Source organism: Populus alba, chromosome 1 (assembly GCF_005239225.2).
Source record: "Populus alba chromosome 1, ASM523922v2, whole genome shotgun sequence".
Classification (NCBI taxonomy): domain Eukaryota; kingdom Viridiplantae; phylum Streptophyta; class Magnoliopsida; order Malpighiales; family Salicaceae; genus Populus; species Populus alba.
The window spans coordinates 46,805,926-46,833,789 of NC_133284.1; the positions used below are offsets into that span (position 1 = coordinate 46,805,926).

Consider the following 27,864-nt stretch of genomic DNA (forward strand, 5'->3'; position numbering starts at 1 on the left):
AGCGGATTATTAGCTGAAATTGGAAAAAGATAAGAAATAAACTAACCACATGAAAATTCCATAAGAAAAGATCATCTATTTTTATAAAAATATTTACATGGCAATTGTGTAAGTGGCCTATAAATTTGATATTATAAAGTTATCTTATATAAATAATGTTATATTTTGATCTTGTTACTTGTTTTCTTAATCGAAGTAACAAAATGACAGACATTATATATATAACATGAACTATATGAAGGTATTTGAGTGATTAAAAAATTATTTATCACCTTGGGTGAATTAGGGGAAATGTTCCTTTTTTTCTCAAATAGGCCAAGGTTGAATGAGATTTGAAAAGAGTTGCAAATCTTATTCAAACAATCAATGAATATTATGTAAAGAAAAAACATGATTTAACATGATAAACATACTTTATTTTTTAATGTTAAATCGAAACATTATTAATAAAAAGGATATTAATTACACTAAAAGATTAAGTCAAACCACTAACAACTTTTCTAATATTTGGAGAATTATAATACACTATTAAACGATGTATATGATCTTTATATATAGATTATTTAATTGTTGAATTGATAATAAATTAAATTATTTAATTTATTTAATTAGAATTATAATTTATATTTGGACCAACATATTAGAAACCTAATAGGTCACACACATTAAGAACAATTAGTCAGAAATTAAATTAAGATGATTTAATTAAATATGACTTAATTAAAATATATTTTAGAAATTAATGACTAGAATTTAATTAATACATTGATTATATTTCTGGACCTAGAAATATCAAGTAAGGACTTGATTGAGTTAATTTCTAAAATTTTCCTGAACTAATATATGAATATTATTCAAGGGATAAATTGATATTTTATCAATTTATAAGGTTTTTTAGATTTTTCTATAAATAGTAAGTTATGATTCTTATTTTAATGGTTGTTTGTTAGATAAAAAAAACTATGTAAGTCACAGAATAGAGAACTAGTACTCTAGGCATAGCAATCCCTCACTCCTAAATAGAGATTTAAGATATTTCTCACTGGTGGTTCTTGTGAATTAATGTTGGAGGCTGGACAATTGAACGACTTGTGGTTTGTAACAACCCAGTTTTAAAAGAATTATTCTAAGCTGAAAAGGTAGAAAGTGATTAAGGTCTTACAAAAATTGAGTTTTTGGATAGGAGCTTGTATAAAGGAAATTATACTGTCAGTTTATTAATGTAATATGATAAATTATTAGAATTATCAAAATGAGTAAAAATGTATTAATTTGTGGGAAATGACAAATTAAGCAAAAAGAAAACAAACTTCTTTTTATAAAATGGATTGTTATGCAATGCGAAGTTTGCATTATAAATTGAATTTGAAATGAGGAAATTTTCCTATTCAAATAATAAAAATTATACCGGTACGTTAGAAATTGGGTAAATTATGATGAAGTTTTAGATACAATTAAATATAGTAAATTTATATAATTGACAATTAAAAGGAAAATAAGAATTTTTATAATATGGATATAAATGCAACGGAATAATTACATCATAAATTAAAAATGGAAATGACGATTCGTAAGAAAAAGTTTGATAAAACAATTGCTCTTTTTTCATGTATATGATATTGTAAGAAGGTTCAAGATTGCATTAAAACTCACGCTGTGTAAAAAAAAAAGTATTAGTATGTTAACAAAATATTTCATTTATCCCGCACTAATTGGTTGAATCTTGGATTGAACTATTGCTCCAAGATTGTTAAATAAAAGTAGTGAAAACATTGGATGGATATGAAAGACCTCATTGTCTTTTTTTTTTTTTTTTACCATGGATTTAGAGAAGGTAAAAGGGAGTTAAAGATTTTTGTAACTCTCTCTTCTTCCTCCGAGAATCTGTTTGATAAAACCAAGTCTGACTTATCGGAAAACAAAAAGATTCAATAAATTCTACCTATAATTATAATATAGATTCAAGGTTTGAATATATATATATATATATATATATATATGAAAGATATATATTTTCAAACCTTGAATCTATATTTATCATTCCCCTCTTTCTTCTTTATCTTCATACCTCTCCAAACAAAGCTACAACTTCCAGGTTTTTCTGGATCGAGTTGTTTGCTTCTTAGCTGAAGTTTCTCTTCTTCTTTTTTTAGCTCCCTTTTCCTCTTTTTCTTCCTTCCCCTTTCTACTCCTTGATCCCTTCCTTTTATAGACAGATTCAGGTCTTTTAGATGGGTTTGCTAGGGTTTTAACAAACTAAAACCTAGATGGTTTTCTCATAGAACCAATGGTTTTAGGTTTAGGTTGATTTGTAGAAAACTTGGAGACCAAGGTGAGGTGTTTTCTACCTTTAAATTTAGAGAAAAAGGTTTTCAAACCCTTTATAGGAACCATTTAGGATTTTCTAAGTGGGAGCATACGAAAAAGTTCAATAGTTTTATGTAAATTGATGTCCTTGTCAATGCTTACTGAGTTAGTCATTTTTATAGCTTTGCCGGAGCAACATTGACATCAACGTTGCTTGAAACCACCTGAACTTTGTAGAATGGATGCACACTTTTCAATCGGATTCATACTTGCTTCATTTGGAGGCTTGTAGCTCTACATTCAAATGTTTGAAAGTGCCTTCTCGAACAATGTCATGGTTGAAACTATAATATTGACCGACTCAGAACAAGATATAATAGAGATTAATGGAGAATATGATATGTAAACGTTTGATTTTAAGGACACAGGATTATAGTGGGGGTGTTTCTCAGTTGAATGGTGGTGGTTGCAACTTTTAGAGTGGTTAGAAACATCACATTCATTCATCTTAAAGTGCCCACCCTTTCAACCAAAAATTGATGAAGAAGATGCATAATACCTTGAACGACATTGTTTTGACTAATTCCTACAAATTAAAGTTTTTTTATTTGAGAACTGGCAATTTTCAATTTGATCCTTCTTCTTCTAATTTTGTTTGATTTTACCTGTAATTTCCCTCTAACTTCTTAATTTCATATAATTGCATTCCTGATAGATTCATTTGTCAGCCCTAATTTTGAGCGCCTTTCACAAGTTGATCATTGGTCTCTGCTTTGTTCAATTAGATCCCTAGATGACCACTAAACTTTCAATTTTTCTCGATTTGACCCCTGATTTCACATGATTCTAATTCCATAAGTTTTGTGTGTTTTGCAAGTTAGTCATTGGTTCATAAATTGTTCAATTAAGTCTCTATTTTGTCACTAGATTTTTAATTTTATTTAATTAAACCCCTGATTTGACCAATTAAACTTTTTGAAATCGAATTTTGGTTCCTAAACTTCATTTGTTTCAATTGACATCAAAATTGACTCTCCAAAGTTGTTTTCCTAGCAATTAAACCATCAATAAATTTAATTAAATCTTATAAAATTTCAATTAAGTCCTTAAACACTTAAACCATTTTATTGATGAGCCCCTTTGTCAATTAAAACCTTGGGTTGCTAATTTGGACATCTTTGTCTATTAGCTTTCACTTGGTGTTCTAGTCTTCCATCATTAAACTTGGAAAATAAATAAAGTTGGATGGACAAACTAACTTTATAAAAAAATTAGATTTAAAAGACCTCATTGCCTTCTTTTTTCTTCTTCTTTTTTGACCATGGATTTTAAAAGTGTAAAAGGGAGTTAAAGATTTTTGTAACTCCATCCTTTCCCCCTACTTTCCTCTAAGAATCTGTATGCTGAAACCAAGTCTGACTTGTCATAAAACAAAAAGATTCAATAAATTCTACCTTTAATTATAATGTAGATTTCATTATACTGTTTTTTTTTCTTAAAAAAAATATAAACATGTGAGTGAGAGGTTTTCCTGATTAATTATTTTTTAGATGATAATGTCAACTCGAATTTTAAGTTTTAAATGAAGTATGATTACTCCTATTAATAAATACATATTCTTTAGATAAAGTCGACGTGACATTAAACACATTGTTTTGATAACTAAAATTGAAAGAATCCGTTTTTAAAAATAAAAATGTTTTTAAAACGCCATATTATGAAAAAAAATATATATAAATCATTATATCAACACTTTTATTTAAAACATTGAAAATATAGTTGTGTTTTTAAGTATTTTTTACTTGAAAATACCTTAAAATATTTTTTTTTATTTTTTTAAATTATTTTTAATATTAGCGAATCAAAATGATTTAAAAATATTAAAAAATATATTAATTTAAAATAAATAATTTTTTTTAAATACTTTTAAAATATTAAAAACAAACATGATATAATATTAATGATACAAATACTTCTATTTTAACTTTTGAGATGCGGTAACTCTTCCATCTATTTTCATGACAGAACTTCATTAGCTTTTCATTTAGCATTGATCAGTCGGGGTGCTCCACGTGGCATGGATTTTTTTAAAATTAAAAAAAAATCAATGGAGATTATTTGTAATAAACGAGGAAAAAAAAGAAAAAAGAAACCAAACTTACTACAGCCCATTATTTGTAATGAACGGGAAATATAATTTTCGAAAGTGGAAAAAAATCAATCAAGATTATTTGTAATATAAGGGGAAACGTCATAAAGTAACCACCATTTCATTATAATAAAAAAGGAAAAAATAGTTTTTAAATTAAAAAAATCAAGATTATTTGTAATAAAAAGAGAAGAAAAAAAAACATACTGTTGAAGCAGTGTTTCTCAAAATAAATTTTTTAACAGGTTCCAAGACCCTGGAGATTCAAAAAATCACAAACAAAGGCAATATATAGTGTTTGGAAAGTGGTTTTTTTAAAAAATTAAATATTTTATTTTAAAAAAATTAATTTTTTTTAATATATTTTTGAATTATTTTGATGGGTTAATCTAAAAAATAAAATTTTTAAAAAATTATTATTTTAATATTAAAATTTATTAAAAAAAACAGTGATATAATCACACTTCAATAAATTCATCCCAGCGCACAACTATCTAGTGCTGGCTGCTTATCACCTACTAGGCTCCTACAACCGACTACGTGTAATATAAGGCGAAAAAAAGAAAAATAATCTTCATGATTAAAAAAGTAAAAGCCTGTTATTTTTTCATGCCACATGGTAGCACTTGATTGGTCAACGTAAAGTGAATTGAAGGTCGTGAAGAGCAGACGTTATTGAAAGTTAATAGTTCAGAGATAGCAGTGATTTATTTATTTATTTTTGCAGTATATAATAGGTTATAGGAAGAGGCCAGCTGTCCAACTGAAGAAGTTAATGAGACATCGCAGGAGCCACCTGTCCCAAATGTCTTATACCAAAAATTAGATTTAGTTACAATAGTTTTTATTTTAAGATTTTTTATAAGTACGTTTTTTTTAAAAAAGTATTAAGTTAAATATTTTGATATATATTTTTATAATTTTGATGTATTTTTTTTAAAAAATTGAAAAATAAATTTATTTCAATATATATTTAAATAAAAAATGCTTTTAAAAAATATCTTATCTTAAACCAGAGGAATACATTCAATGATTTTAGACAAAAGAAAGGTTAACTGTAAATGTCACAAACACCTTTTTGCTTTTTTCTCTCTTCTGATAAATGTGAAGTCTTTTTCAATGCGGAAATAGAAATATGAAAACAATGAAAATAAAGTTGCCAAAATCAGCCGACGTGTAACACATGCAGTTGTGATGCGAATCATCTTTATATTGTAAGGACACCAAGATAATGACACCATTTTCATGTAAAGCTTCGAACAATTTTTTTCTTACCAAAAGTTGACATTATTATGGTTTGTTCCCCAGGTAGCATCATACCGCTTGGATTGGTAAGTACTAAATTGTAGGAGTGATTATTTTTTATTAAAAAAAAATAATTAAATTAATTTTTTTTTTAAATAATCAAATTTATTTTTTTTTAAAAGAAACCGGTTCAAACCGACTGGTTTTGATTCGATTCGGTTTTTTAAACTAGTTTGGCTCGGTTTTTTCTGGTTTGACTTGGTTTTTTCATTTGACTTGGTTTTTTCAGTTTGAGTTTGGTTCGGTTTTTTCAGTTTCAGGCTTATAAAATCAAAACCGAACCGGTTAGTTTTTTAAATTCTAATCAGTTTCATCGGTTTTTTTTACGATTCGGTTTTTTTCAATTTTTTTTTGTTTTTTCAGTTTAAATAATTTTTTAATGTTTTTACTCATCCCTGCTAAACTTTAGATCATGCAATAATGATACTATTCTCTCCTTCCAAGTTCTTTTTACATTATGGAACATTTAATATTGGAATAGTTTTTATTTTGTATTTAGCTTAAAAAAATCATTTTATTAGTCCTTTTTTATATCGTGTGGTTGATGTTATTAGTTTTATAAAAGTTAAAATAATATTTTTTTTCATTCATGATGATATATTTTTTTAATTTATTTTAAATGCAAAACCTCGCAAAAGTTTTAACAAAATATATATTTTAAAATATTTACTACTTTTTAATTTTTTTTAAAATCACAATAGCAAGAAAATAAAATATGTATCTTTATACTTAATGTCTTGATAATATAAAAACTCAATCCAAAATTATTTTAAAGATGTATCTCTATTTTTATTTTTTTTTAACTAAATATATTTTTATTTTACTGTATATTTTTATTTTTTCTAAAATACCAACCAAACAAAGTTTAAGGATTGGGAATTTGAAAATCTGTCCACATGCAGTCGCTAGCAGCTAGTCTTCCATTCCTTATCTCTGGCTCTATTTCTAAACTTGCTGTGGATCCTTAGAGTGTACATATGGGCTGCATTTTTGTTTTTTCCTTTCGATTCTTCTAGCTTGTAATAATTAAAAAAAAACAAATGTCAGATTTATATTCAAAAAAATGATGAAAAACTCAGAGCATGGTGGCCTGGGCTCCGAATTTCCAAACTCCACTCCTCTAGTCCTCCTGCTACTGTAGCTAGTCTTCTTTTAAAGGAAAGAGATATATTTCTTAGAAACTGCTTTAAGTCTTATGAAGGCACCAATTATAAAAGAAATTGTTCAAAGTCGTATTAAAAATGGAGTTAATTTTGATGCATAAGTAATTTTTAAGATATCCTTATTGCTAAAAAAATATATTATGCATTTGGAAACGTAGGCCAACCCACGTTTCCAACAAATTTATTTTTTTTATAAAAAAATATTATTTTTTTTATATTTGGAATCATTTGGATTTGCTGAAAAGTAATAAATAATTATTTTGATATATTTTGATATAAAAATTATTTTAAAAAATAATTATTATTAAAACTCTGAAACTGATGATCAAAACTTAAATAAATACAAGACATGTTTTTTAGACAAGCACTATCTAGAAAACGAATTAATAAATATATGAAAATATAGATGGATTCTTTTCCAAGCATAACAAAAAGTAGTCTTTATTTAATTTGTATATTAAACGTGATGAAATCTATATTCAATGATTTGAAATATAGACAAGCATGCACCATGTAGAAATTAGCTAATTAACATAATGCAATGAAGGTGAATTTTATCTTCTTTTTTTGTGATGGGAAGAATAACAAAAAGTAGCATCAACATGTTCTTTAAGCTCATAATCATAAGCTGCAAAAATGGACATTAATTTGAATATGAGGTATTAGATGAAAGAGACGATTAATAAAGGCTGCAAAATGGTACAAGCAGCCTAAAAGAAGTGTTTAGCTAGTCAAAGAGTTCTAGACCCTTTGGCCCACCTTTCACCCTTTCAAAACTCATCAATTCATTTCTGTTCTCACTTCTCACATGTAAAGCAGGTTGACTAATGTGACCAAGATCTTGGGCAAGAAAGGAAAGAAGAATCAAAATTTGTACTGTAAAGTTAATTTTGGCACCCCTACCACATGAGACTATCTTTAAACTAGAAGCAGAGCAGCTCATTAGTTAGGCAACCAAAGGAAAAAACCATGAAAGGCATTGCTAGACTTTCCTTCTTCTTCTTCTTCTTCTTCTTCTTCTTCTTCTTCACGGTTTCTAATGGTGCAGATATCGTAGCTGTAAACCAGACAATCTCAGATGGTGAGACCATAGTTTCAGCTGGGAACAGCTTTGAACTGGGTTTCTTCAGCCCCAAAAGTTCAAGTTTGCGTTATGTAGGAATATGGTACAAGTTCTCTAATGACACCGTGGTTTGGGTCGCCAACAGAGAAGCACCACTCAATGACACATCTGGAGTTTTGCAAGTTACCAGCAAGGGGATCCTGGTCCTCCATAATTCAACAAATGCTGTTTTATGGTCTACTAACACATCAAGACAGCCCCAGAATCCAGTGGCTCAGCTTTTGGATTCAGGAAATCTTGTTGTTAGGGAAGCAAGCGACACCAACGAGGATCATTACTTATGGGAGAGTTTTGACTACCCAGGTAACGTGTTCTTGCCAGGCATCAATTTTGGCAAGAACTTGGTTACTGGCCTTGACACGTACTTGGTGTCATGGAAAAGCTCTAATGATCCTTCATTGGGTGATTCAACAACTAGGCTTGATCCCGGTGGATATCCACAGATTTATATCAGGGTTGGTGAGAACATAGTCTTCCGATCAGGACCATGGAATGGTGTTAGATTCAGTGGGATGCCTAATTTGAAACCGAACCCGATTTACACTTACGGGTTTGTTTACAACGAGAAGGAGATCTGTTACAGGTATGATCTGACGGACAGCTCAGTTGTTTCGCATATGTTGCTGACCAATGAAGGAATTTTGCAGCGTGTCACGTGGACCAATACCACAAGGACATGGAATCTGTACTTGACAGCCCAGATGGATAATTGTGATAGGTATGCAGTATGTGGTGCTTATGGAAGTTGTAACATCAACAATTCTCCTCCTTGCGCGTGCTTGAAAGGGTTTCAACCAAAATCTCCTCAAGATTGGGAAACTGGGGATTGGTCTGGAGGATGTGTTAGGAAGAATGAATCAATTTGCAGGGTAGGAGAGGGGTTTCAGAAGGTACCAAGTGTGAAATTGCCAGATACAAGGACATCCTCGTTTAATTGGACAATGGACTTTGAAGAATGCCGGAGGGTGTGCTTGATGAATTGTTCTTGTACAGCTTATTCAACTTTGAATATCACAGGTGGATCTGGATGCTTGCTTTGGTTTGAGGAGCTTCTTGATATCAGAGAGTACACTCAAAATGGGCAAGATTTTTACATTAGATTATCTGCCTCTGATTTAGGTATGGACCTTTCATTCTTCTTTTCTTGGCCTGTTAGATTATTGTGTTTCTTTCTTTCACAAGTTAAACAAATGTCCATAGCGGTGCAGATGCTTTAGACCTATGGATACCTTTTGATTTCTGGGATGAAAAGGCCAAAGAACATGGTTGAATGCACATGGGATTTATTTTTTATTTCTTCTTTCTTGTCATTGATGGTTGGAATTAGAACCCGCATCATGTCTAATTCCACCTTCGTTTCTTTACTGATTATGTATTTTCGTAGGAGATACAAACGTCCTGAGAAGACCCATGTAAAATTGTATTAGCAAGAACTCAGTAGTTTATTATTATCTCAAGTAATTACAGTACTTTATACAACCGTCCTGAAAAGACCCATATAAAAGGTTTTTCTCTCTTTCAAATTTGGTAATTAAAATCCTAATTGAGGTAGTAGAAAATCTTATAACATTACAATTGTTTCGTTTTTCTCTGCTTAAAACTGGTTTTACAACTTGTCCACATTGGTTACGCAGAGCCAACCAGCAGACCTAAGAGGAAGACGCGAGTGTGGATTATAGCCATCTGTTCATTGGTTTCTGCAGTTACCATTCTAGGCGTTGGCCTGCTGTTTCTGATGAGGAGGAAGCCTAAGACAGTAGGTAATTTCTATCAAACCCTGTTATTGCAATTCTGATTGTTGATTGATTTAATAGGAAAAGGAATATTGCATTGGATATTCTGCAAAGCAGCTACTCTTTGATATACTTGATGGCTTCCATATCGTTCTGGCCCTTTCCAAAACCAGATGATCATCATGGTGGAATATGTAGAAATGTATGATTCATGCAGTGCATTTCCCATTTCACAGGAAAGATGGTTTCAATGAGAGAAAGAGACATAATTGATAGCACCGATAAAGATCTAGAGCTGCCAGTATTTGACTTCGCAACCATAGCAATTGCCACTAGCAATTTCTCAGATGACAATAAGCTTGGAGAGGGTGGATACGGACCTGTCTACAAGGTAAAGCTTCTATTGACAGAGCTTTCTGTTAGTTCACTCTATCTTCCAGAGTCAATTTTGAAATGAGATTATAATGACGAGTCCAAAAAACCTTTCAGGGTACGCTTAAAGACGGGAAAGAGGTAGCTGTAAAGAGGCTTTCAAAGACTTCCACACAAGGACTTGATGAATTCAAAAACGAAGTTATATGCATTGCGAAACTTCAACATCGAAATCTCGTGAGACTTCTTGGCTGCTGCATTGAATCTGAAGAAAAAATGTTGGTCTATGAATACATGCCCAACGGAAGCTTGGACACCTTCATCTTTGGTATGGCAATCTGAAGACTTCAATCTAACTAGTTTTCACTTGTCTACTAATCGCATATCAAAAGCTGAAATTATCACTTTTCACTGCCAACAGTGCTACAATAAAATTAATTTTGTCATGGTGAGAGATATCGATGCTGTGAAAACATGCTGTTGTTTGCCTTACTGGATTAAAATTGATCAAACTTTTTTCAGATAAAAAGCAGGGCAAGTTATTGGAATGGTCTATGAGGCACAACGTTATCAATGGGATTGCCCGTGGACTTCTTTATCTACATCAAGATTCCAGGCTAAGGATCATCCATAGAGATCTTAAAGCCAGCAATATATTGCTGGACTTTGAAATGAACCCAAAAATCTCAGATTTTGGCATGGCCAGGAGTTTTGGTGGAAATGAAATTCAGGGAAACACAAAAAGAGTGGTTGGAACATAGTAAGCATTTTAGACAGGCTGCATATTATCAATTCTCGCTGCTTGCAACATTAGTAACTTTGTTCAACAATTTCTTGCAGTGGCTACATGTCTCCAGAGTACGCAATCGATGGGCTCTTTTCTATAAAGTCCGATGTATTTAGCTTCGGTGTTTTGGTGCTAGAGATAGTAAACGGGAAGAGAAACAGAGGATTTTTTCATCCAGACCACAAGCACAACCTTCTTGGTCATGTAAGTATCAAATCTTTATACCCCCCCCATATTGAACGCAGGCTAATTTCTTGGTTGAACCTGAAATGAATTTGGTCTTCGAATTCAGGCATGGAGACTTTACAAGGAACAGAAGTCATTCGAGTTGATCGACGAATCCTTAAACAACACCTGCGATTTATCTGAAGTCATGCGAGTGATCCATGTCGGTTTACTGTGTGTGCAACAAGCTCCGGAGGACAGGCCTACCATGTCAACTGTGGTGCTAATGTTAACCAGTAACATTACATTGCCAGAACCAAAAGAGCCTGGATTTTTCACAGAAAGGAAGTTATATGATCAAGAGTCTTCATCTAGCAAGGTTGATACGTGCTCCGCAAATGAGATTACTATTACACTGTTAACTCCTCGATGACAGACAATTTTGTGTTTTATTATTATTATTATTATTATTATTCATGTTTGTATAAATTATATCAATGAGAGGTGTATATTCTTCATTTCCGTGCCAGTCCTTTCTCCCTCAGGAAACGTTTTGGGGCAGAAAATATCACCTTACTGATAAGGAATCCAGCTTCTACAAGGGTTACAAAGACTAGACCCGTCAGAAGAACATAAAATATACTTAATTTGATCTGTAGCGTGCAAGAAGGTCAAGAATCCAGTTGAAGCAAGCTCCACCATCGAAGTCTCTTTCATCAGCCTTTAAGAGTTCACTCACTAACCCTACTATACGTCATTAAGATTGATTTAATTTATCTTTTAGGTGCTCATGCAAGATAGGTCTGGATCACTATAATATAAAGTTGGATTGTGCGTGATTCCTATAATCACGCGGTTTCGTGCTCATCTTCATTTTTGATCGCTTGTTTATTAAGCAAGCATAGAAAAGGGATCATGGAGGCCTCCTGGAAAGTTTGCACAAGACAATTACTAATTTACTCTAAGAATAAAAACAATTGGCTGGCTAACGAGGGGCTTCATGGTCTTTTTCTCCTCTTCGAAACAGTTAAAAGATTAAAATATCCTTGAAAAAACAAAACACGAAACATGAGGCCTTTTCGTATCATAATTGTTTTTGCTATTTTCAGTTTGCATGAGCTGCAAATCATTCTTTCAACAAATAATAAATATTATAAATAAAAAAAGTGGTTGGGAAATGCTATGCATGCGCCAATACCTGTGCCTTTATAGCAATGTGTGTGACGGAGTTTTACGGTAAAAAATAGCCATCTGTAGTGTCTCCTTAGAGTTTTATATATAGCATAATTTTCGAATCTAGTTCGGCTTAGCAAGTTCATCTACAGCTAAAATTGGATCAGATTTCCAAAAAAAAAAAAAAAAAAAAAAATCTGATATAACATGACAAGTTGATTAGGTGATCCGGTTGATTCAGCAAAACTTAATAAAAAAACCGTGTTGCAACTCGTTGATTTTTTTTTACTAAAACATCGTCGTTTTGATTTAAAAAAATAAAATTGACCCTAGCGACCTGATCAAAACTTGAAACCCAGGCCTTGGACCGGACCGGGTTTAAAAACTATGCTATATAGAACACCTTACCTTTTAAAATTCAATTGTCTTTTAGTTTATATTTGTTTTAATTTTAGCTCTCATTATTTTTATTGTTATTTGCATTGGTTTTTATGCTTTTTAAAATGTTTTTTACTCAATTTCATTCTTGGTTATTTTACTTTATTTAATTTTTATATCTAATTCGATCCTTATTCTTTTGATTATAATTTTTTTTTTGAGATTTTTGCTTCGTTATTTTTTCATGTATGTCTTCTACAGATTAATTCTAGTCTCATGATTCAGGTCGTTAGTTTTGAATATTAACCCAATTTAAGTGTGTTCTTAGTTAACTCGGGTTGTCATGGTTTTTTTTTTTTCTCTCTCAACATTTCTTTTAAATTAAACCTTTTTTTCTTTCATTGTTATCATTTAATATTAAATTATTGACACTTAAACTTTATGATTTTTTGATTTTTTTTATGTGGGGCTATCTCGGGTTTGAGTAAATTAAGTTAACCTGAGTAGAATCAATTTTTTCTTTTAAATAAAAAAAATAATTAATCAAGTTGACTCGAATATTTTTTATATTTTTTTAATTTACTGTTTGACATTAAATCATTAGACCCTAAATTTTGTGATTTTCCTGTTTTTAAGGCCGAATTATCTCAATCACTTATCAATTGTTAATCAAATTACACATGATTTAAGTTATTATTGCACCTGTGCTGCTATATTGCATGACACCTGTCTAGTTCTTGTCACTGGGTAAGGGATCATAAGATTATGGTATGATGCGTTTTTTTGAGAGTAACCTGATCTTGCTCTTTAGACACAGCACTAGGAACTGGAAAGGAGGAATTAAAATAAAGCCACTTGTTTTTTATTGCATATCTTAGGCTCTTGTAAATTAGTATATTCATTTGATCCATGTTAACCATGGCCTTCATCCCCACAAGGGACCACTATTTTTTTTTATTTTATTTTAATCTCTGTTGAAATCATGAAATCGTCCCCCCCCCCCCCCCCCCAAAGGAAAAGAAAAAGAAAAGAAAAAGAAAAGAAATAAATCAATAAAGAGGGGAAAAAAGGGTAACAAGCAAAATCGTGTATTTCCCATCCAAGATGAGTAAATACTGTTAACATTATGATTAGTTTTACATTACTATTACTCATGCAAAATATAATTATATTAGTTAGGAATTTTTTATAACAGACCACAAATTATAGGGGTCTTTTCCGTAGAAGTCAAGGAAAGTTTAATCCTCTGCCTACTGCTATACAAAGGCAATTGTATTGATGAGTTACTAACTTGAAATACTGAATACAAACGTTATGAATGAAATCCATACAGTGAAACTCATTTTATCAAATACTTGACGGACTAAGTAGAAATTCTCAAGGAACAATATTCGTTTTCTTTGGATGATTTCGGCATAATTGAATCAAGATCTTATAAATATATATATAATTAAAATTTAAAATGATCAAATAAAAAAACTACAGTTCTAAGAAAATCCTAGTAACCCAAGAGGCTTAAAGCAAGTAGATTGGTTAAGGTTTCAAGTTAAAAGAACCTAAGATCTACATTATGAAAAACGGTGAAGAAAAGGCAATATATAAATTGTAAGAAAGATAGAAAAGTAATAAATAAATAAATGAAGTAAAATATAATTAAAACGCATAAAGATAAGTATAAAATATATAGTGAAAAGGCATAAAATAAAGTAGTAAAGTATAACTGAAAAGTGTATATATATCAAATCATGTGAATTACAAAAAAAAATAGTAAAAATTAAAAGGCATGTGCATGAATAACTGTATATTCTCTTATAATTCACCGCTGATTGAAGTAGTATATTTTTTTAGTAATTTTTATTTTAGTCCTTATCTTTTTATTATGCATGATTTGGCTCCCATGAGCCCAAATCAACCTCTTAATTGCATGTTTTTTAGGAGGGAGTCTTGAATTGAAAGTTAATGGACTTAAGTGAAAACCTCAGATAACATGAAAGACGGGTTGAAAGTTTTGTTGAAATATTCATTTTAATCCATCATATTTTTTAGGTATTAGTGTATTGTTTTTTTTTTCTTTTTGATTTTTATCCTTTTGATAATGTTTTTATTTTTTTCAATTTAATTCTCAAATTTAAAATTTATTATCGCCTTTTGATTTATTTTTTATTGCAATTTTAACATTCATTTTTTATTGTATTTTTTTTTTTGGAATTTTTTATCTTTTGGTCTTATAACCCGGGTTCTGGTTTAAAAAGTTAACAATAATTGATTTTTTTGTCTTATTTTTTTATATTTTTCTTTCTATAAAATTATCCTATTCTTATTTAATTTTTACTTTGTTAAGAAATAAGATCATTGAGTTATTTTTAGAATATTATAAATATATATTTGTTTAATATTAATAAACGTTAATATTTTTGTATTGAATCATTGTTTTTTTTTTCTTGTTTTGTTTATTATTAATATCTTCTTTTTCAATGATATTATTAAATTAACAAAGTTTATTAAACTCATTCAAGCTCAAGCCAATTACCTGAACACAAACAAACACACACATCTTTTTTTGATATATTTTATGCCAAAACAAAAATTGACTCACAATCATTAATAACAATAATAATGCAAACAAGTACACCGTTGATTTTTTCAAATCCATTTTATTTTTATTTTTATCCTGGCGGAAAATCTCCAAAGTCATGTCCACACCAGATGTTAACTGCGAATGATGTTTGATGGTTAACTAGCTTATGACATTGTTTTTACGGCCACTTTTTCTCAATGGCATTGACGTTGTTATCTTACCGATCACACAATGACAAAGACTAGCTCATACTCCCTCCAAGATTGGCCACTGTATTAAGCAGCCCTTTTGTCCATCCAGTTTGCCATTTTATTACAAAAACACAGCATGATCTTGGACATGGTGGCTTCTCTTTTCCCATTGATTGATCTTTGAATGCCTTCATTATGCCTTGATTATCAGCTGCAACCTTCCCTTCAAACTCCTTTTGTTTATTCCAGTGTTGTCTGAAATATCATGTTCTGCAGAGTCAAAGTCTTGAGAAACGATTAAAATTAGATTAGCAGTCTGAAAAACAACCACTTTCTGGTCATAAATGGGGACAGACACAACACATTCAAACACAGAAATTCCAAAAAAGAAGCTTGATTGGTCACAAGTCTCACCAACCAAATAACAAGAACCTTTTTAGCTCCATACGAAAGTCAGGCGTTTACTTTTTATTTAAAATTTTATATCAGTTCCCCCCCATCTTCCTAACCTGACATTAATCAACGCAAGAGGTGAATGCACTATCTTCAGTTTTTAGTTTTCTCATTCTCAATCAATATTATAGAATTATTGGTCCTTGAAGGTGTAGAGAAAAGTTAAATGAAAAGACGATGAATTCTTCATTCATGGAAGGCCAAAGTATTTTGTTCCTTTTGTCTATTGTTTTCTTCTTATCAATCCCCTCTACAGCAAAAGACACCATCGATGCCACTCAATCACTAGAAGACGGGGACACCCTGGTCTCATCAGAAGGCCATTTTGAGCTGGGTTTTTTTAGTCCTGGAAATTCCAGAAATCGGTACGTGGGAATATGGTACAAGAAGATATCTAGCTTTACGGTAGTATGGGTTGCCAACAGAAATACTCCTCTAAATGATTCATCAGGAATGTTGAAGTTTGTTGACCATGGAAATCTTGCCATTATCAATAGTACAAATGGCACTATTTGGTCCTCAAATATATCAAGGGCAGCAATCAATCCAGTTGCACAACTTCTGGACACAGGAAATCTAGTTGTGAGGGCTGAAAATGACAATGACCCTGAGAATTTCTTATGGCAGAGTTTCGATTATCCAGGCGACTCGTTTTTACCAGGCATGAAATATGGTATAAGCTTCGTGACCGGCCTCAATCGATACCTGACATCCTGGAAGAGCCCCAGTGATCCTTCTACAGGTAAATATACAAATAAGCTTGATCCAAATGGATTGCCACAGTACTTTTTATCTCAGGGTTCAGTTGACCAGTTCAGGTCAGGACCCTGGAATGGACTGAGGTTTAGCGGTATGATAAATTTGAAGCCAAACCCAATTTACACATTTGAGTTTGTTTTCAATCAAGAGGAAATATATTACAAGTATCAAATCGCCAACAGTTCAGTTCTTTCGAGGATGGTGTTAAGTCCTGATGGTGTCCTGCAGCGTTTCACTTGGATTGATCGAACTCAAGATTGGAACCTATACTTGACAGCAAATATGGATAACTGTGATAGGTTTGCATTATGTGGTGCACATGGTGTTTGTAACATCAACAACTCCCCAGCCTGTGATTGTTTGAAAGAGTTTGAGCCAAAATCCCTGGAAGATTGGACAGCTGCAGATTGGTCACAAGGATGTGTTCGAAAGGTCCCATTGGATTGCAGCAATGGAGAAGGTTTTATAAAATATACTGGGATTAAAGTGCCAGACACGCGGAAGTCTTGGTATAACAAAACAATAAACCTTGAAGAATGTGAGGAGGTCTGTTTGAAGAATTGTTCTTGTACAGCTTACGCGAATCTGGATGTTAGAGATGGAGGAAGTGGGTGTGTTCTGTGGTTCGGTGACTTGATTGATATCAGGCAATACAACGAAAATGGGCAAGATATCTATGTAAGGATAGCTGCTTCTGTAATAGGTATGAGTTTTTCCTCTGTTCTTGAATCACAGAAAGTTTGCGTTTCCACCAGATTTGAAGTCAGAATCTCTGAAGTGAAACTCAAAAACATAAAAATATGTTAATGCGAGGAAAAGTAGTAACCAAGTATAAATTGAGTCCCTAAGAAGATATGTGTGTGCTATGATTTATGCTGACTTTTGGATTTCATTTTTTATCATGTTAATGCAATTTTCTTTATACTTCTTGATTCTTTTTATGGCAGATAAACTTGTCAAATCCAGAGGGAAGAAACGAGTAAGGATCATTGTTATTCCCGTATCACTAGTGGCATTTTCCCTCCTAGCCCTTTGTCTGTTCTTGCGTTTCCTGAGGAAAAACAAGAAACAGCAGCTAGCAAGAGAAGGTAGCCTATTATAACTATACTACAGTAAACTTTTCTTTAGCTGATAAATTGTAGAATTTGAAGGCTTTAGAGTTAGGCCTTCAAATTTATTCCCTAATGTACTTCTTTTCCCACTTCGTCTTGGCCGTCAAACTTTTGACTACAATCAATTTGCTGTGCTCTGTCTTTAAGCTATTCAATTGGTTCACTGTGGTGAAGTTGGATATATGATTCTTTTTCTACAAAAACTGCTGTATGCTTCGTGCTTACCTTGATTTTCATAATACCTTAGGTTTCTACTACATGTTGGTTCTGCCATGCATGGTCTATGTTTTCAAGGTACTTTTTAGCTCATCTTCAATCTATTTCATCTTGCAGGAAATGTGGTAACCAATCCAGAGCAAGACTGCACCAAGGAAAGCAGAAATGAAGATTTAGAACTACCACTGTTTGATTTGGCTACATTAACAGATGCAACCAATTGCTTTTCGATAAACAACAAGCTTGGACAGGGTGGTTTTGGACCAGTCTACAAGGTATCAACATTAAGACTGCTTTCAGCTCCTCGGATAAATTTGATGCTCTTAGATCAATATCATACATGGCACCAGAACTGAGAACCTGTGGACATGTTTCAGTTACCGGTTTTGCTTACATGGCCTTCACTTACAATTTAAAATCATTAGCCTTCAGATAGTATACTCAATTCTCCGAATTTATTGAGGTGAAATATGTCAGAAATCAAGAACTAGAGGATATGAACATCCACGAATCATGTAATAGAATTCGATCTCTTCTCTTCATATTATTTCGCAACTGATATATAAAATTGTTTCAGGGCATACTGCAAGATGGACAAGAAATAGCAGTGAAGAGGCTATCTAAAAGGTCAAGACAAGGAATAAATGAGTTCAAAAATGAAGTTGTATGCATTGCCAAACTTCAGCATCGCAACCTTGTGAAGCTTTTAGGATGCTGCATTGAATTAGAAGAAAGGATGCTGATATATGAATACATGCCAAACAAAAGCTTGGACTCTTTCATTTTTGGTTTGTTCCCCTCAAACCTTACCCTCTGGTAGTTTACTTACAACCTCTTCTGCATTATTGTAAGAATTTTTAAACGTAAGCACAAAAGTCCTCCCAAATTTTTGACCTATATAGTTCCATTCTAGAACATTAGGACAAAGGTCATAATCAGAATGATGGCACTAGTTGAAAATCTCATCATTTTTCTAGATGGTTCTCTAGCCATTTTGGAATTTTTGTCAACAAGTGCAGCTATATATTACAAGGAAAGTCAACGCTCTATTATACTCTTTAGGTGGATTAATTAGTTGAGAAATGTTTCAACATCAGAGATTAACTGGGATAAATAACTGTGTAGATAAAAGGCGAAACATGTTGCTGGACTGGACTAAGCGCTTCCCCATTATCAATGGGATTGCAAGGGGACTTCTTTACCTTCATCAAGATTCAAGACTCAGAATCATACATAGAGATTTAAAAGCAAGCAATATTTTGCTGGATTATGAGATGAATCCAAAAATTTCAGACTTCGGCATGGCTAGGAGTTTCGGAGGGGATGAAACTAGCGCAAACACAAGCAGAATTGTTGGCACATAGTAAGGATCTTTCTGAATTTTAATTTGCTGTCATTTACAGTGCCCATAAATCTGTAAAACTTATTCAATGGTTTATCTAGCGGTTACATGTCGCCAGAGTACGCAATCGATGGCCTCTTCTCAGTGAAATCGGATGTATTTAGCTTTGGTGTTTTGGTACTAGAGATAGTGAGTGGAAGGAAGAACAGAGGATTCCGTCACGCAGAACACAAGCTCAATCTTCTTGGACATGTAAGTGTTATGCCAGTATTATTTTACATGTTCAAATTACTTAAATGTTTTAGCAACATTCAACCTGACCTGAGGAGATATTTGAATGTTGTTCAGGCATGGATGCTACACAAGGAAGGAAGACCCATGGACTTGATTGATGAATCTATTGTAGACTCATGCATTATATCAGAAGTCTTGCGATCAATCGAAGTAGCACTATTGTGTGTTCAAAAAAGTCCTGAAGATAGGCCTAAAATGTCAAATGTGGTTCTAATGTTGAGCAGTGACATTGTTTTGCCTCAGCCCAAGGAGCCTGGTTTTTTCACTGAAAGGGATCTGTCGAACGATTCTTCGTCAACAATCAAGAATGAAATCTCTTCAGTAAATGAATTAACCTCCACCATGTTAGAGGCTCGGTAAAACTTGTGATAGTTCGGAGATATTCAACATTCTCTCTCTCTCTCTCTCTCTCTCTCTCGCTATTTCTTTCCTGAGTACGGCTACGCACTTTGGATCTAAGAGAAACAAAAGATGGTTGCATAATGATTAACTCTTTTCAACTGCAGGAACCGTCTTCCTTTAATCTTTCATCTAATATGTGAGAACAGGGAAATGTCAAGAAATCATCTCTAGCCTTGTGTTAAATAAATTTCCCAGAATCAAAATGCAAGCACATAAATGGAAATATTGAGAAAAAAATTATTTCATGTGAAATGAAAAAAGCATACCAAGAACACAGAAAGTATGCAAGTCCAACAAATGCAGCAGTTGTTCGAGAAAAAACGATACTGGATTTTTGATCTAGTTAACTGATGAACTTCCAGAGATTAATTTGAATAAATTCTCCCTTCTTTCCAATTACATTTTGTGTAATTTCATTGCAGAATTTTTAATTTAAGAAATCCTATTTCACTACTTATTCGGTACTTGGTAGAACAAAATCTTCTTCGAAACATAGAAACATCAAATTCTGCACTTATCTCTTCTTTCAGGATCTGCCAACCTTGACCTTCCTTTTTCCTTGGGTAAGAAATAACGAAATTGAATCTCAGATATTGTTAATGAAAATGAACACAAACTGATATCTGAAGAATGTAGAAGAAAATTAGCACATCATTTTTCATAGATTACAGACTACATGTCTACATAATATAAATGAATCATCATCCATATGGTCAAGAAATAATCCATAATAAAATCCATCCAGAAAGCTTGCATCACTGATACCCAGAAACATCGCACCTTGTTAAGCTTTTCTCAAATGATCTATGGCAGGAGCAATATATGAGTGTATTTCTGAAGTCATAGCAGGAATAGAAAGTGACACCTTGTCCACTGCTCGTTGGAAGTTGCCCGCAATTGCTTGCTGGATTCATGCAAATGTAACGCATTAATATAATATTGTCTCTGTCACTCTTCAATATTATGTCCACTACACTGAAACTAGAACATTGGGCAGAAAGAACTGTCACCCTTTTAATTGCAGAAGGCTTGGAGTTTTATAGCTTGTTGCTTGATTGAGCAGGCAAAATATCCATTGAATGCCAACTGAAGATAGCCTACCGCGCTTGTAACAGTGTTACTGTATGTAATGTTTTGATTTAAAGGGATAGAAAAAGGCTAGAAAGCCCTTGAAGGCTTAGATGTAGGAATAAATTAAATAAGGGGTATTATGGTAATTAAATAAAACTTGATAAGTATAAATAAGAAGTAAAAAAAAAAACAAAAGAAAAGAGGGATCTGATTTTGAGAGAAAGAGAATCGGCAGGAGAGAGAAAGGAGAAAGAAGAAGAAGAGAAAGGAGGGGAAAATAAGAGAAAAAAGAAAGGAGTTGGAGGAAATAAGTTTAAAGGTAAGATTTAAGTTGTTAAATGTATAATTATGTGTTGATTAAGCTTTAATTTCAGTTTTGATAAATGTTAGGGTTATGAAGTTTGTGTTTTGGGTTTAATTGATGAATTAAATTGAAGGTTAGGGGTTGATTGTTGTGAGTAATTGATTATCAAGTTAAATTTGAGAGATTGTAGATAAAAATGATGATTTTGAGTTATGGTTTTGTTTAATGGTGAATTTGTGTTAGAAATAAGGGGATAACAGTAGGTGATCTGTTGAAATTCTGGGTTTGAGGTTGAAGATGACGAAAATTCAATTTGGTCCCTCAATTAGCGAAAATTACAGTTTAGTCCCCGAACTTTGGAAACTTACAAATTGGTCCCTGGAGCATATTCCGAGATTCTGAACAGAATAACATATGAATTATGGGCAGAATTACTGTATAGATAAGAGAATTTAACACTTTCAATTTAGTCCTCCAATTTGATAAAAAGTACAATTTGACCTTAAAGATTTGGTAAAATTCCAGAATGGTCCCTGTAGCATAATGGTACATCCTGGACAGAATTGAGGATTAATTAAGGTCATAATTTCAGTATATTCATGGATTTATGAAAAATTTTAGTTTGGTCCTCCATTAAACAAAAATTAATATGAATTGGATCATGCTTCTTGATAATATATTGTCTAATTGGAGGACCAAACTGAAATTTATCATAAATCCATGAATATACTGAAATTATGACCTTAATTAATCCTCAATTCTGTCCAGGATGTACCATTATGCTACAGGGACCATTCTAGAATTTTACCAAATTTTTAGGGTCAAAGTGTACTTTTTATCAAATTGGAGGACTAAATTGAAAGTGTTAAATTCTCTTATCTATACAGTAATTCTGCCCATAATTCATATGTTATTCTGTTCAGAATCTCGGAATATGCTCCAGGGACCAATTTGTAAGTTTCCAAAGTTCGGGGACTAAACTGTAATTTTCGCTAATTGAGGGACCAAATTGAATTTTCGTCATCTTCAACCTCAAACCCAGAATTTCAACAGATCACCTACTGTTATCCCCTTATTTCTAACACAAATTCACCATTAAACAAAACCATAACTCAAAATCATCATTTTTATCTACAATCTCTCAAATTTAACTTGATAATCAATTACTCACAACAATCAACCCCTAACCTTCAATTTAATTCATCAATTAAACCCAAAACACAAACTTCATAACCCTAACATTTATCAAAACTGAAATTAAAGCTTAATCAACACATAATTATACATTTAACAACTTAAATCTTACCTTTAAACTTATTAATTTCCTCCAACTCCTTTCCTTTTCACCTTATTTTCCCCTCTTTTCTCTTCTTCTTCTTTCTCCTTTCTCTCTTTTGCCGATTCTCTTTCTCTCAGAATCAGATCCCTCTTTTCTTTTGTTCTTTTTGTTTACTTCTTATTTATACTTATCAAGTTTTATTTAATTACCATAATACCCCTTATTTAATTTATTCCTACATCTAAGCCTTCAAGGGCTTTCTAGCCTTTTCCTATCCCTTTAAATCAAAACATTACAGTAACCTAATTTGCTGAGCAAGATTGGTTCTTGTTTGACGATGTATCCTTTTCAGATGGATTACTTACCATAAAAAAACCAGGCTGTTTAGGCCGAGGCAAAGGATTTTCACTTCGAAGCATTTGAACAACAGATGACATGTCTGGCCTGTCTTCTGGTCGTTGTTGCACGCATAGTAGAGCCACATGAATGAATCTTAAAGCTTCCGAAGGTGTGCATGAATCAGCAAAGCATTCATCAATTAGTTCCAAAGGAATCCCATTAAACCAAAGCATCCATGCCTGGAAAGAATCATGGCAACAGGTCAGTAGTCTGATTTTACCCTAAGGTGCATATGATTATCGCTTCTCAGGACTACTACTAATACATTCCAGAGGGAGGCCAAAAAACTCGTAAAATTAATGCAATATGTCAATTAACCAGATAGTTGAGAGGAACCAAACCAATACATATCACCAGTCTTTTTGTTTCCAAACACTTACATGCCCAAGAAGGTTTTGGTTGTAGTCTGGGTGACAAAATCCTCTGTTTTTCTTTCCACTCACTATCTCTAGGACTAGGACACCGAAGCTGAAGACGTCAGATTTGACAGAGAAGTGTCCATCCAATGCATATTCAGGAGACATATAACCACTGCAAATGTATATTATACCATGAAAGGAATTTCTCCAAATACACAAATGAAAATCAACTAAGGAAGTACAGGACACTTACTATGTTCCTACTACCCTCTTTGTATTGGCCTCAGTTTGATCTCCACCAAACATTCTTGCCAGGCCAAAGTCTGAAATTTTTGGGTTTAACTCATTATCCAGCAAAATGTTGCTGGCTTTGATATCTCTATGAACGATCCTCAGTCTAGAGTCTTGGTGAAGATAAAGAAGCCCTCGAGCTATTCCATCAATGATGTGAGTACGCTTACTCCAATCTAGGAATTTTCTTCTTGCTGGGTCTGGCCAATTTGTCATACATATTAGTCGGGTAACTAGATGAAACCGAAAGAAAATAATAAAAAGGTGATACAACTAAAATGTGTTGATCAGGAAAGTGGACAGGTTCATACCAAAAATAAAGGAGTCTAAGCTTCTATTAGGCATGTATTCATAAATCAACATTTTTTCATCTTCATGAATGCAACAACCGAGCAGCTTGACGAGATTGCGGTGCTGGAGTTTAGCAATTAATAGAACTTCATTTTTGAACTCATTCAATCCTTGGCCAGAACTCTTCGAAAGTCTTTTCACCGCTATTTCCTGTCCTTCTATCAATTCACCCTAAATCAACGTCATTCACATAGCTCAGTTAGTTTTTCCATTAGAAGATAGCTTGATTGCACATGTTGAGTGCTTTTAGCTTACCTTGTATACAGCTCCAAAACCACCTTCTCCCAGCTTCTTGCTGCTAGAAAAGTTATCTGTGGCGTGCTCAACTGTGTTTAAATCAAACATTGGCAACTCCATGTCTTCTTCTTTCCTATCTTCGAAGTTGCCATTCTTGCTGTGCTTTCTCCTTCGGATATAGAAGACAATTCCTAATATTAGAATGCTTGAGCCAAGTATGACAGCGCCACCAATTACTCCTGCGTGGGTCTTCTTCTTTCTTTTCTTTTCCCCGGTTACTCCTGAAATCTAAGACTATTAGTTGGTTGGAATTTTGCCCTGTTCAATACTATAACTTAAACAGAAGTTGAATGATCTTTGAGTTAAATTTTTTAGAATAAAAAAGAAAATGGGAAATCATATCAACCAAGTTCAGACAGGGAAAATGGTGCTGTTTCTTTTTCCATAGTTGATGAACCAGATTTGAAGAGAAATAATGGTTGAATTTCTATCAATGTTGGTGCTATGTCCTTACGATTAATAATTAGTTGCCAACTGAAGCCATACCTGATTGTGAAGCAGCTAGCCGTATATAAATATCTTGCCCACCCTCAGCTAATCTTCTTGTGTCAATCAGGTCACCGAACCATCGCAAGCAGCCACTTCCACCTCCTCTGATATCTAAACTTGCATATGCAAAACAAGAGCAGTTCTGAATACACAGCCCCTCACATTCCACCAGACTAAAGCTATCGTCATACCAGGAAGAAGATGTGTCTGGCAGTTTAACACCTGTATAGTTCTGAAAGCCATCCTTATCGGTGCAATCAAGTGGAGTTCTTCGGATACACCCACCCGTCCAATTTTGTGAATTCCACCCACTTGGAGACTTGGGAATGAATCCATCCAAACAATCACATACAGGAGAGCTATTGCTATAGCAGCGAGCATTTGCACCACACAAGGCATAATTTTCACACTGATCTACCACAGCTGTAGCAAAAATATTCCAATCATTTGTTTGATGACTCCATGTGAAGAGCTGCACAAGACCTGAAGGATTCACCGTAAGCCTGGAGAAAACTGAACTGTTTTGGAGCTCAAACTTGAAATAAACCTCATTCCGATTAAATACAAACTCAAATGTATAAATTGGGTCAGGCTTGAGCTCAGGAAACCCAGTAAAATACTGGCCATTCCATGAACCGACCCGGTACATTATTCTAGTTTCCTTCCTAAGAATTAGCTGTGGATAACCCTGAACATCTATGCCTAAAGTAAATTGACCTGGAGCAGGATTTTCTTTGCCTTTCCAAGATGACAAAAACCTGTTAAGACCAGTAACTAAGTTACTTCCCAGTTTCATTCCAGGCAAAAAGATGTCACAAGGATAATCAAAACTTTGCCACAGAAAATTATCTGCTTTATTATCATTTCCATCTCTCACGACTAGATTTCCAGAGTCCAAGAGCTGTGCAACTGGATTCTGTGCTGTTGTTGATGTATTTGATGACCAAACAATATTGTTTGTGCCATTGAGAAGGACAAAGAATCCCTTGGCTAGTGAGGTTTAGAGTACCAAATTTATTGGAAATTGGAATTCCTCTGTTGGCCACCCACACAACTGTCCGAGGAGACTTCTTGTACCATAAGCCCAAGTATCGACTTGTTGAACCTGCAGGGGTAAAAAATCCAAGTTCAAAGCTTCCACCTGTTGAAACTAGAGTCTCACCATCTCTTAGGGATTGAGTTGTGTTCATGGCGTCTAGTGCAGAGGAGATTTTTAAGATGGAGAAGAAAAGCGAGTACACGAAAATTACTTCCACAACTCCCATTGAACTTCGAGCTTCCATTCCGAGAGAAAAAAAAAAAAACTGAAATCAGTTCTTTAGTTCTTTGCTGACAAAATGTGCAATAATTTTTAGAACAGTGGAGAATAAAAAAAAATGTATTATTAACAAAAAAATGTCAAACAATAGACTAATTTGCTGATTATGATGATGACCTGCTTGTTTCTTATTTGACCAGGCTTCATTGAGGAGCAATGTTTGAGTTGAAATGCAGAGTTAAAAGTCAAGCAAGAAATTGTTGAATAAAAAATAGTCGACGTGAATGATATGATGATAAGTTGACGACAAAATAATTGACTTGTCAACGAAATAACAAGATTGGAAAATAAATATGAAGACTAGTCTAATGTAGGAAGCAAAAGTTCGATTTTGATGAACAGTAAGCTTGGACAGTTCACAAGGCATCTGCTTCAGGGAGGTGCCCTAATTGCCATGTTTTCATTGCCTGATATATATTAGCTCCATTGCTCTTTTGGGGAATTGTGAAATTGTTAGAAAGCAAGAACGGATGCCTGCAATTCAGTAGTTGATAGCATGATATTTTCTAGCCTGCCTCTTCCTAGCGGAAAATCCTAATCGGGGAGAGGCTTGTAACTGTTGATGTTGTTCACGACTCCATTAAAATTGCACGACTTAAATTTCTTTTCTCCAAGAAGAAATTCCAAGACTTAGTATATACGTACACTTAATTACCAAGCAAGAAAAGAGGGGAGCCAACCATAACATTTTCATCAACGAGAGCAATTCGCCAGAAAAAACCAATCAAATGTCATAAAAAACAACCAAAAGCCATGAAAACTAGATGAAACCATTCAAAACTATTACGACCTGAATCTTGGATCCAAGGCTAGTAACGCAGCATTGTAAGAACATGCATGTCATAAAATAAATATATAAAATTTTCACAGTATTTTATAATCATTTAAAATATTATATTTTTCAAAACTAATAAAATTAAATAATACTTTAAAACTCCTTATCATCAAATTAAAAAAAAAACAAATAATCCATAATACTTATTACATTATCAAAATCCAAACTTAATTAAAACAGTGTAATAATAAAGCGTCTAAGATATAAAATTAAAAACTAAAAGCTAAACCTTGCTGAACAAGCAAGGTATATCAATTTAAAACTAAAGAAGTAGGAACACTCAACAAAGTCCACTAGCCAACATAAAACTAAGAACCTGAAATAATATTAAAAATAATATAGGAGTGAGTTCAACCAACTCAATGAGGGAATAACATTTAACATATATATTAAATATTAATAGTTTGTAAGTCGATATATCTTGATATAAATATACATATTAAGCTTATTGACATAAAATATAGTAATATATGTCAGAGATCATATGACACCTGAAGATAACTAGATGATAATTGAAGGTAGCTAAAATATTATTTGAAAACGGGTAAACCTAGGATATCTTACATTAAATAGATAGAAAGATTTTTTCCTCTCTCTCTGAAATAATGGAGAGAGGGATGTTAAGGCTAGGGTTGACAATGAACGGTGAGGATTAGATAAGGAGAATGTGGATGACTTGTGTTCTTTAGTCAATTGAGGGATGACATGGGCAACGAAGGGTATTAAACGGCAGCACTTAGGCTAGTAGAGAAGACTTGGTCCAAGATCATGCTAGATCTTTTACAACTTATCAGAATCAGTCCATTCCAAATTCAAGTTTGATGTTTGTTTTATTTATAGGACCAGGAATAAATCATGATATTCTTAAA

General features: G+C 33.0%; 2 protein-coding genes and 1 pseudogene across 2 annotated transcripts; 2 read left to right on the forward strand and 1 right to left on the reverse strand.

Moving 5' to 3' along the window:
* The first annotated feature begins 7,746 nt into the window (after window positions 1–7,746).
* Window positions 7,747–11,622, forward strand: LOC118036317 (G-type lectin S-receptor-like serine/threonine-protein kinase At4g27290). The gene is made up of 7 exons (XM_035041992.2): window positions 7,747–9,166; window positions 9,682–9,807; window positions 10,017–10,171; window positions 10,270–10,480; window positions 10,675–10,912; window positions 10,993–11,143; window positions 11,232–11,622. Exons 1-7 carry the CDS (start codon window positions 7,894–7,896, stop codon window positions 11,535–11,537), a joined length of 2,460 nt encoding a protein of 819 aa, XP_034897883.1. The 5' UTR covers window positions 7,747–7,893; the 3' UTR covers window positions 11,538–11,622.
* Window positions 11,623–15,950: 4,328 nt separating this feature from the next.
* Window positions 15,951–20,010, forward strand: LOC118036316 (G-type lectin S-receptor-like serine/threonine-protein kinase At4g27290). The gene is made up of 7 exons (XM_035041990.2): window positions 15,951–17,339; window positions 17,584–17,724; window positions 18,082–18,239; window positions 18,542–18,752; window positions 19,090–19,327; window positions 19,408–19,558; window positions 19,655–20,010. Exons 1-7 carry the CDS (start codon window positions 16,055–16,057, stop codon window positions 19,958–19,960), a joined length of 2,490 nt encoding a protein of 829 aa, XP_034897881.1. The 5' UTR covers window positions 15,951–16,054; the 3' UTR covers window positions 19,961–20,010.
* Window positions 20,011–20,781: 771 nt separating this feature from the next.
* LOC118036322 (G-type lectin S-receptor-like serine/threonine-protein kinase At4g27290) lies at window positions 20,782–26,179 on the reverse strand (annotated as a pseudogene).
* Between the last annotated feature and the right edge of the window lie 1,685 nt (window positions 26,180–27,864).

Bases quoted from the DNA above. Each gene is read 5' to 3' on its own strand.
- LOC118036317 (XM_035041992.2), top strand. From the start codon at position 7,894: ATGAAAGGCATTGCTAGACTTTCCTTCTTCTTCTTCTTCTTCTTCTTC. The intron at 9,167-9,681 runs GTATGGACCTTT...TTGGTTACGCAG, and splicing joins ATTATCTGCCTCTGATTTAG to AGCCAACCAGCAGACCTAAG. The intron at 10,172-10,269 runs GTAAAGCTTCTA...AAAACCTTTCAG, and splicing joins GATACGGACCTGTCTACAAG to GGTACGCTTAAAGACGGGAA.
- LOC118036316 (XM_035041990.2), top strand. From the start codon at position 16,055: ATGAATTCTTCATTCATGGAAGGCCAAAGTATTTTGTTCCTTTTGTCT. The intron at 17,340-17,583 runs GTATGAGTTTTT...TTTTTATGGCAG, and splicing joins GATAGCTGCTTCTGTAATAG to ATAAACTTGTCAAATCCAGA. The intron at 18,753-19,089 runs GTTTGTTCCCCT...ATAACTGTGTAG, and splicing joins CTTGGACTCTTTCATTTTTG to ATAAAAGGCGAAACATGTTG.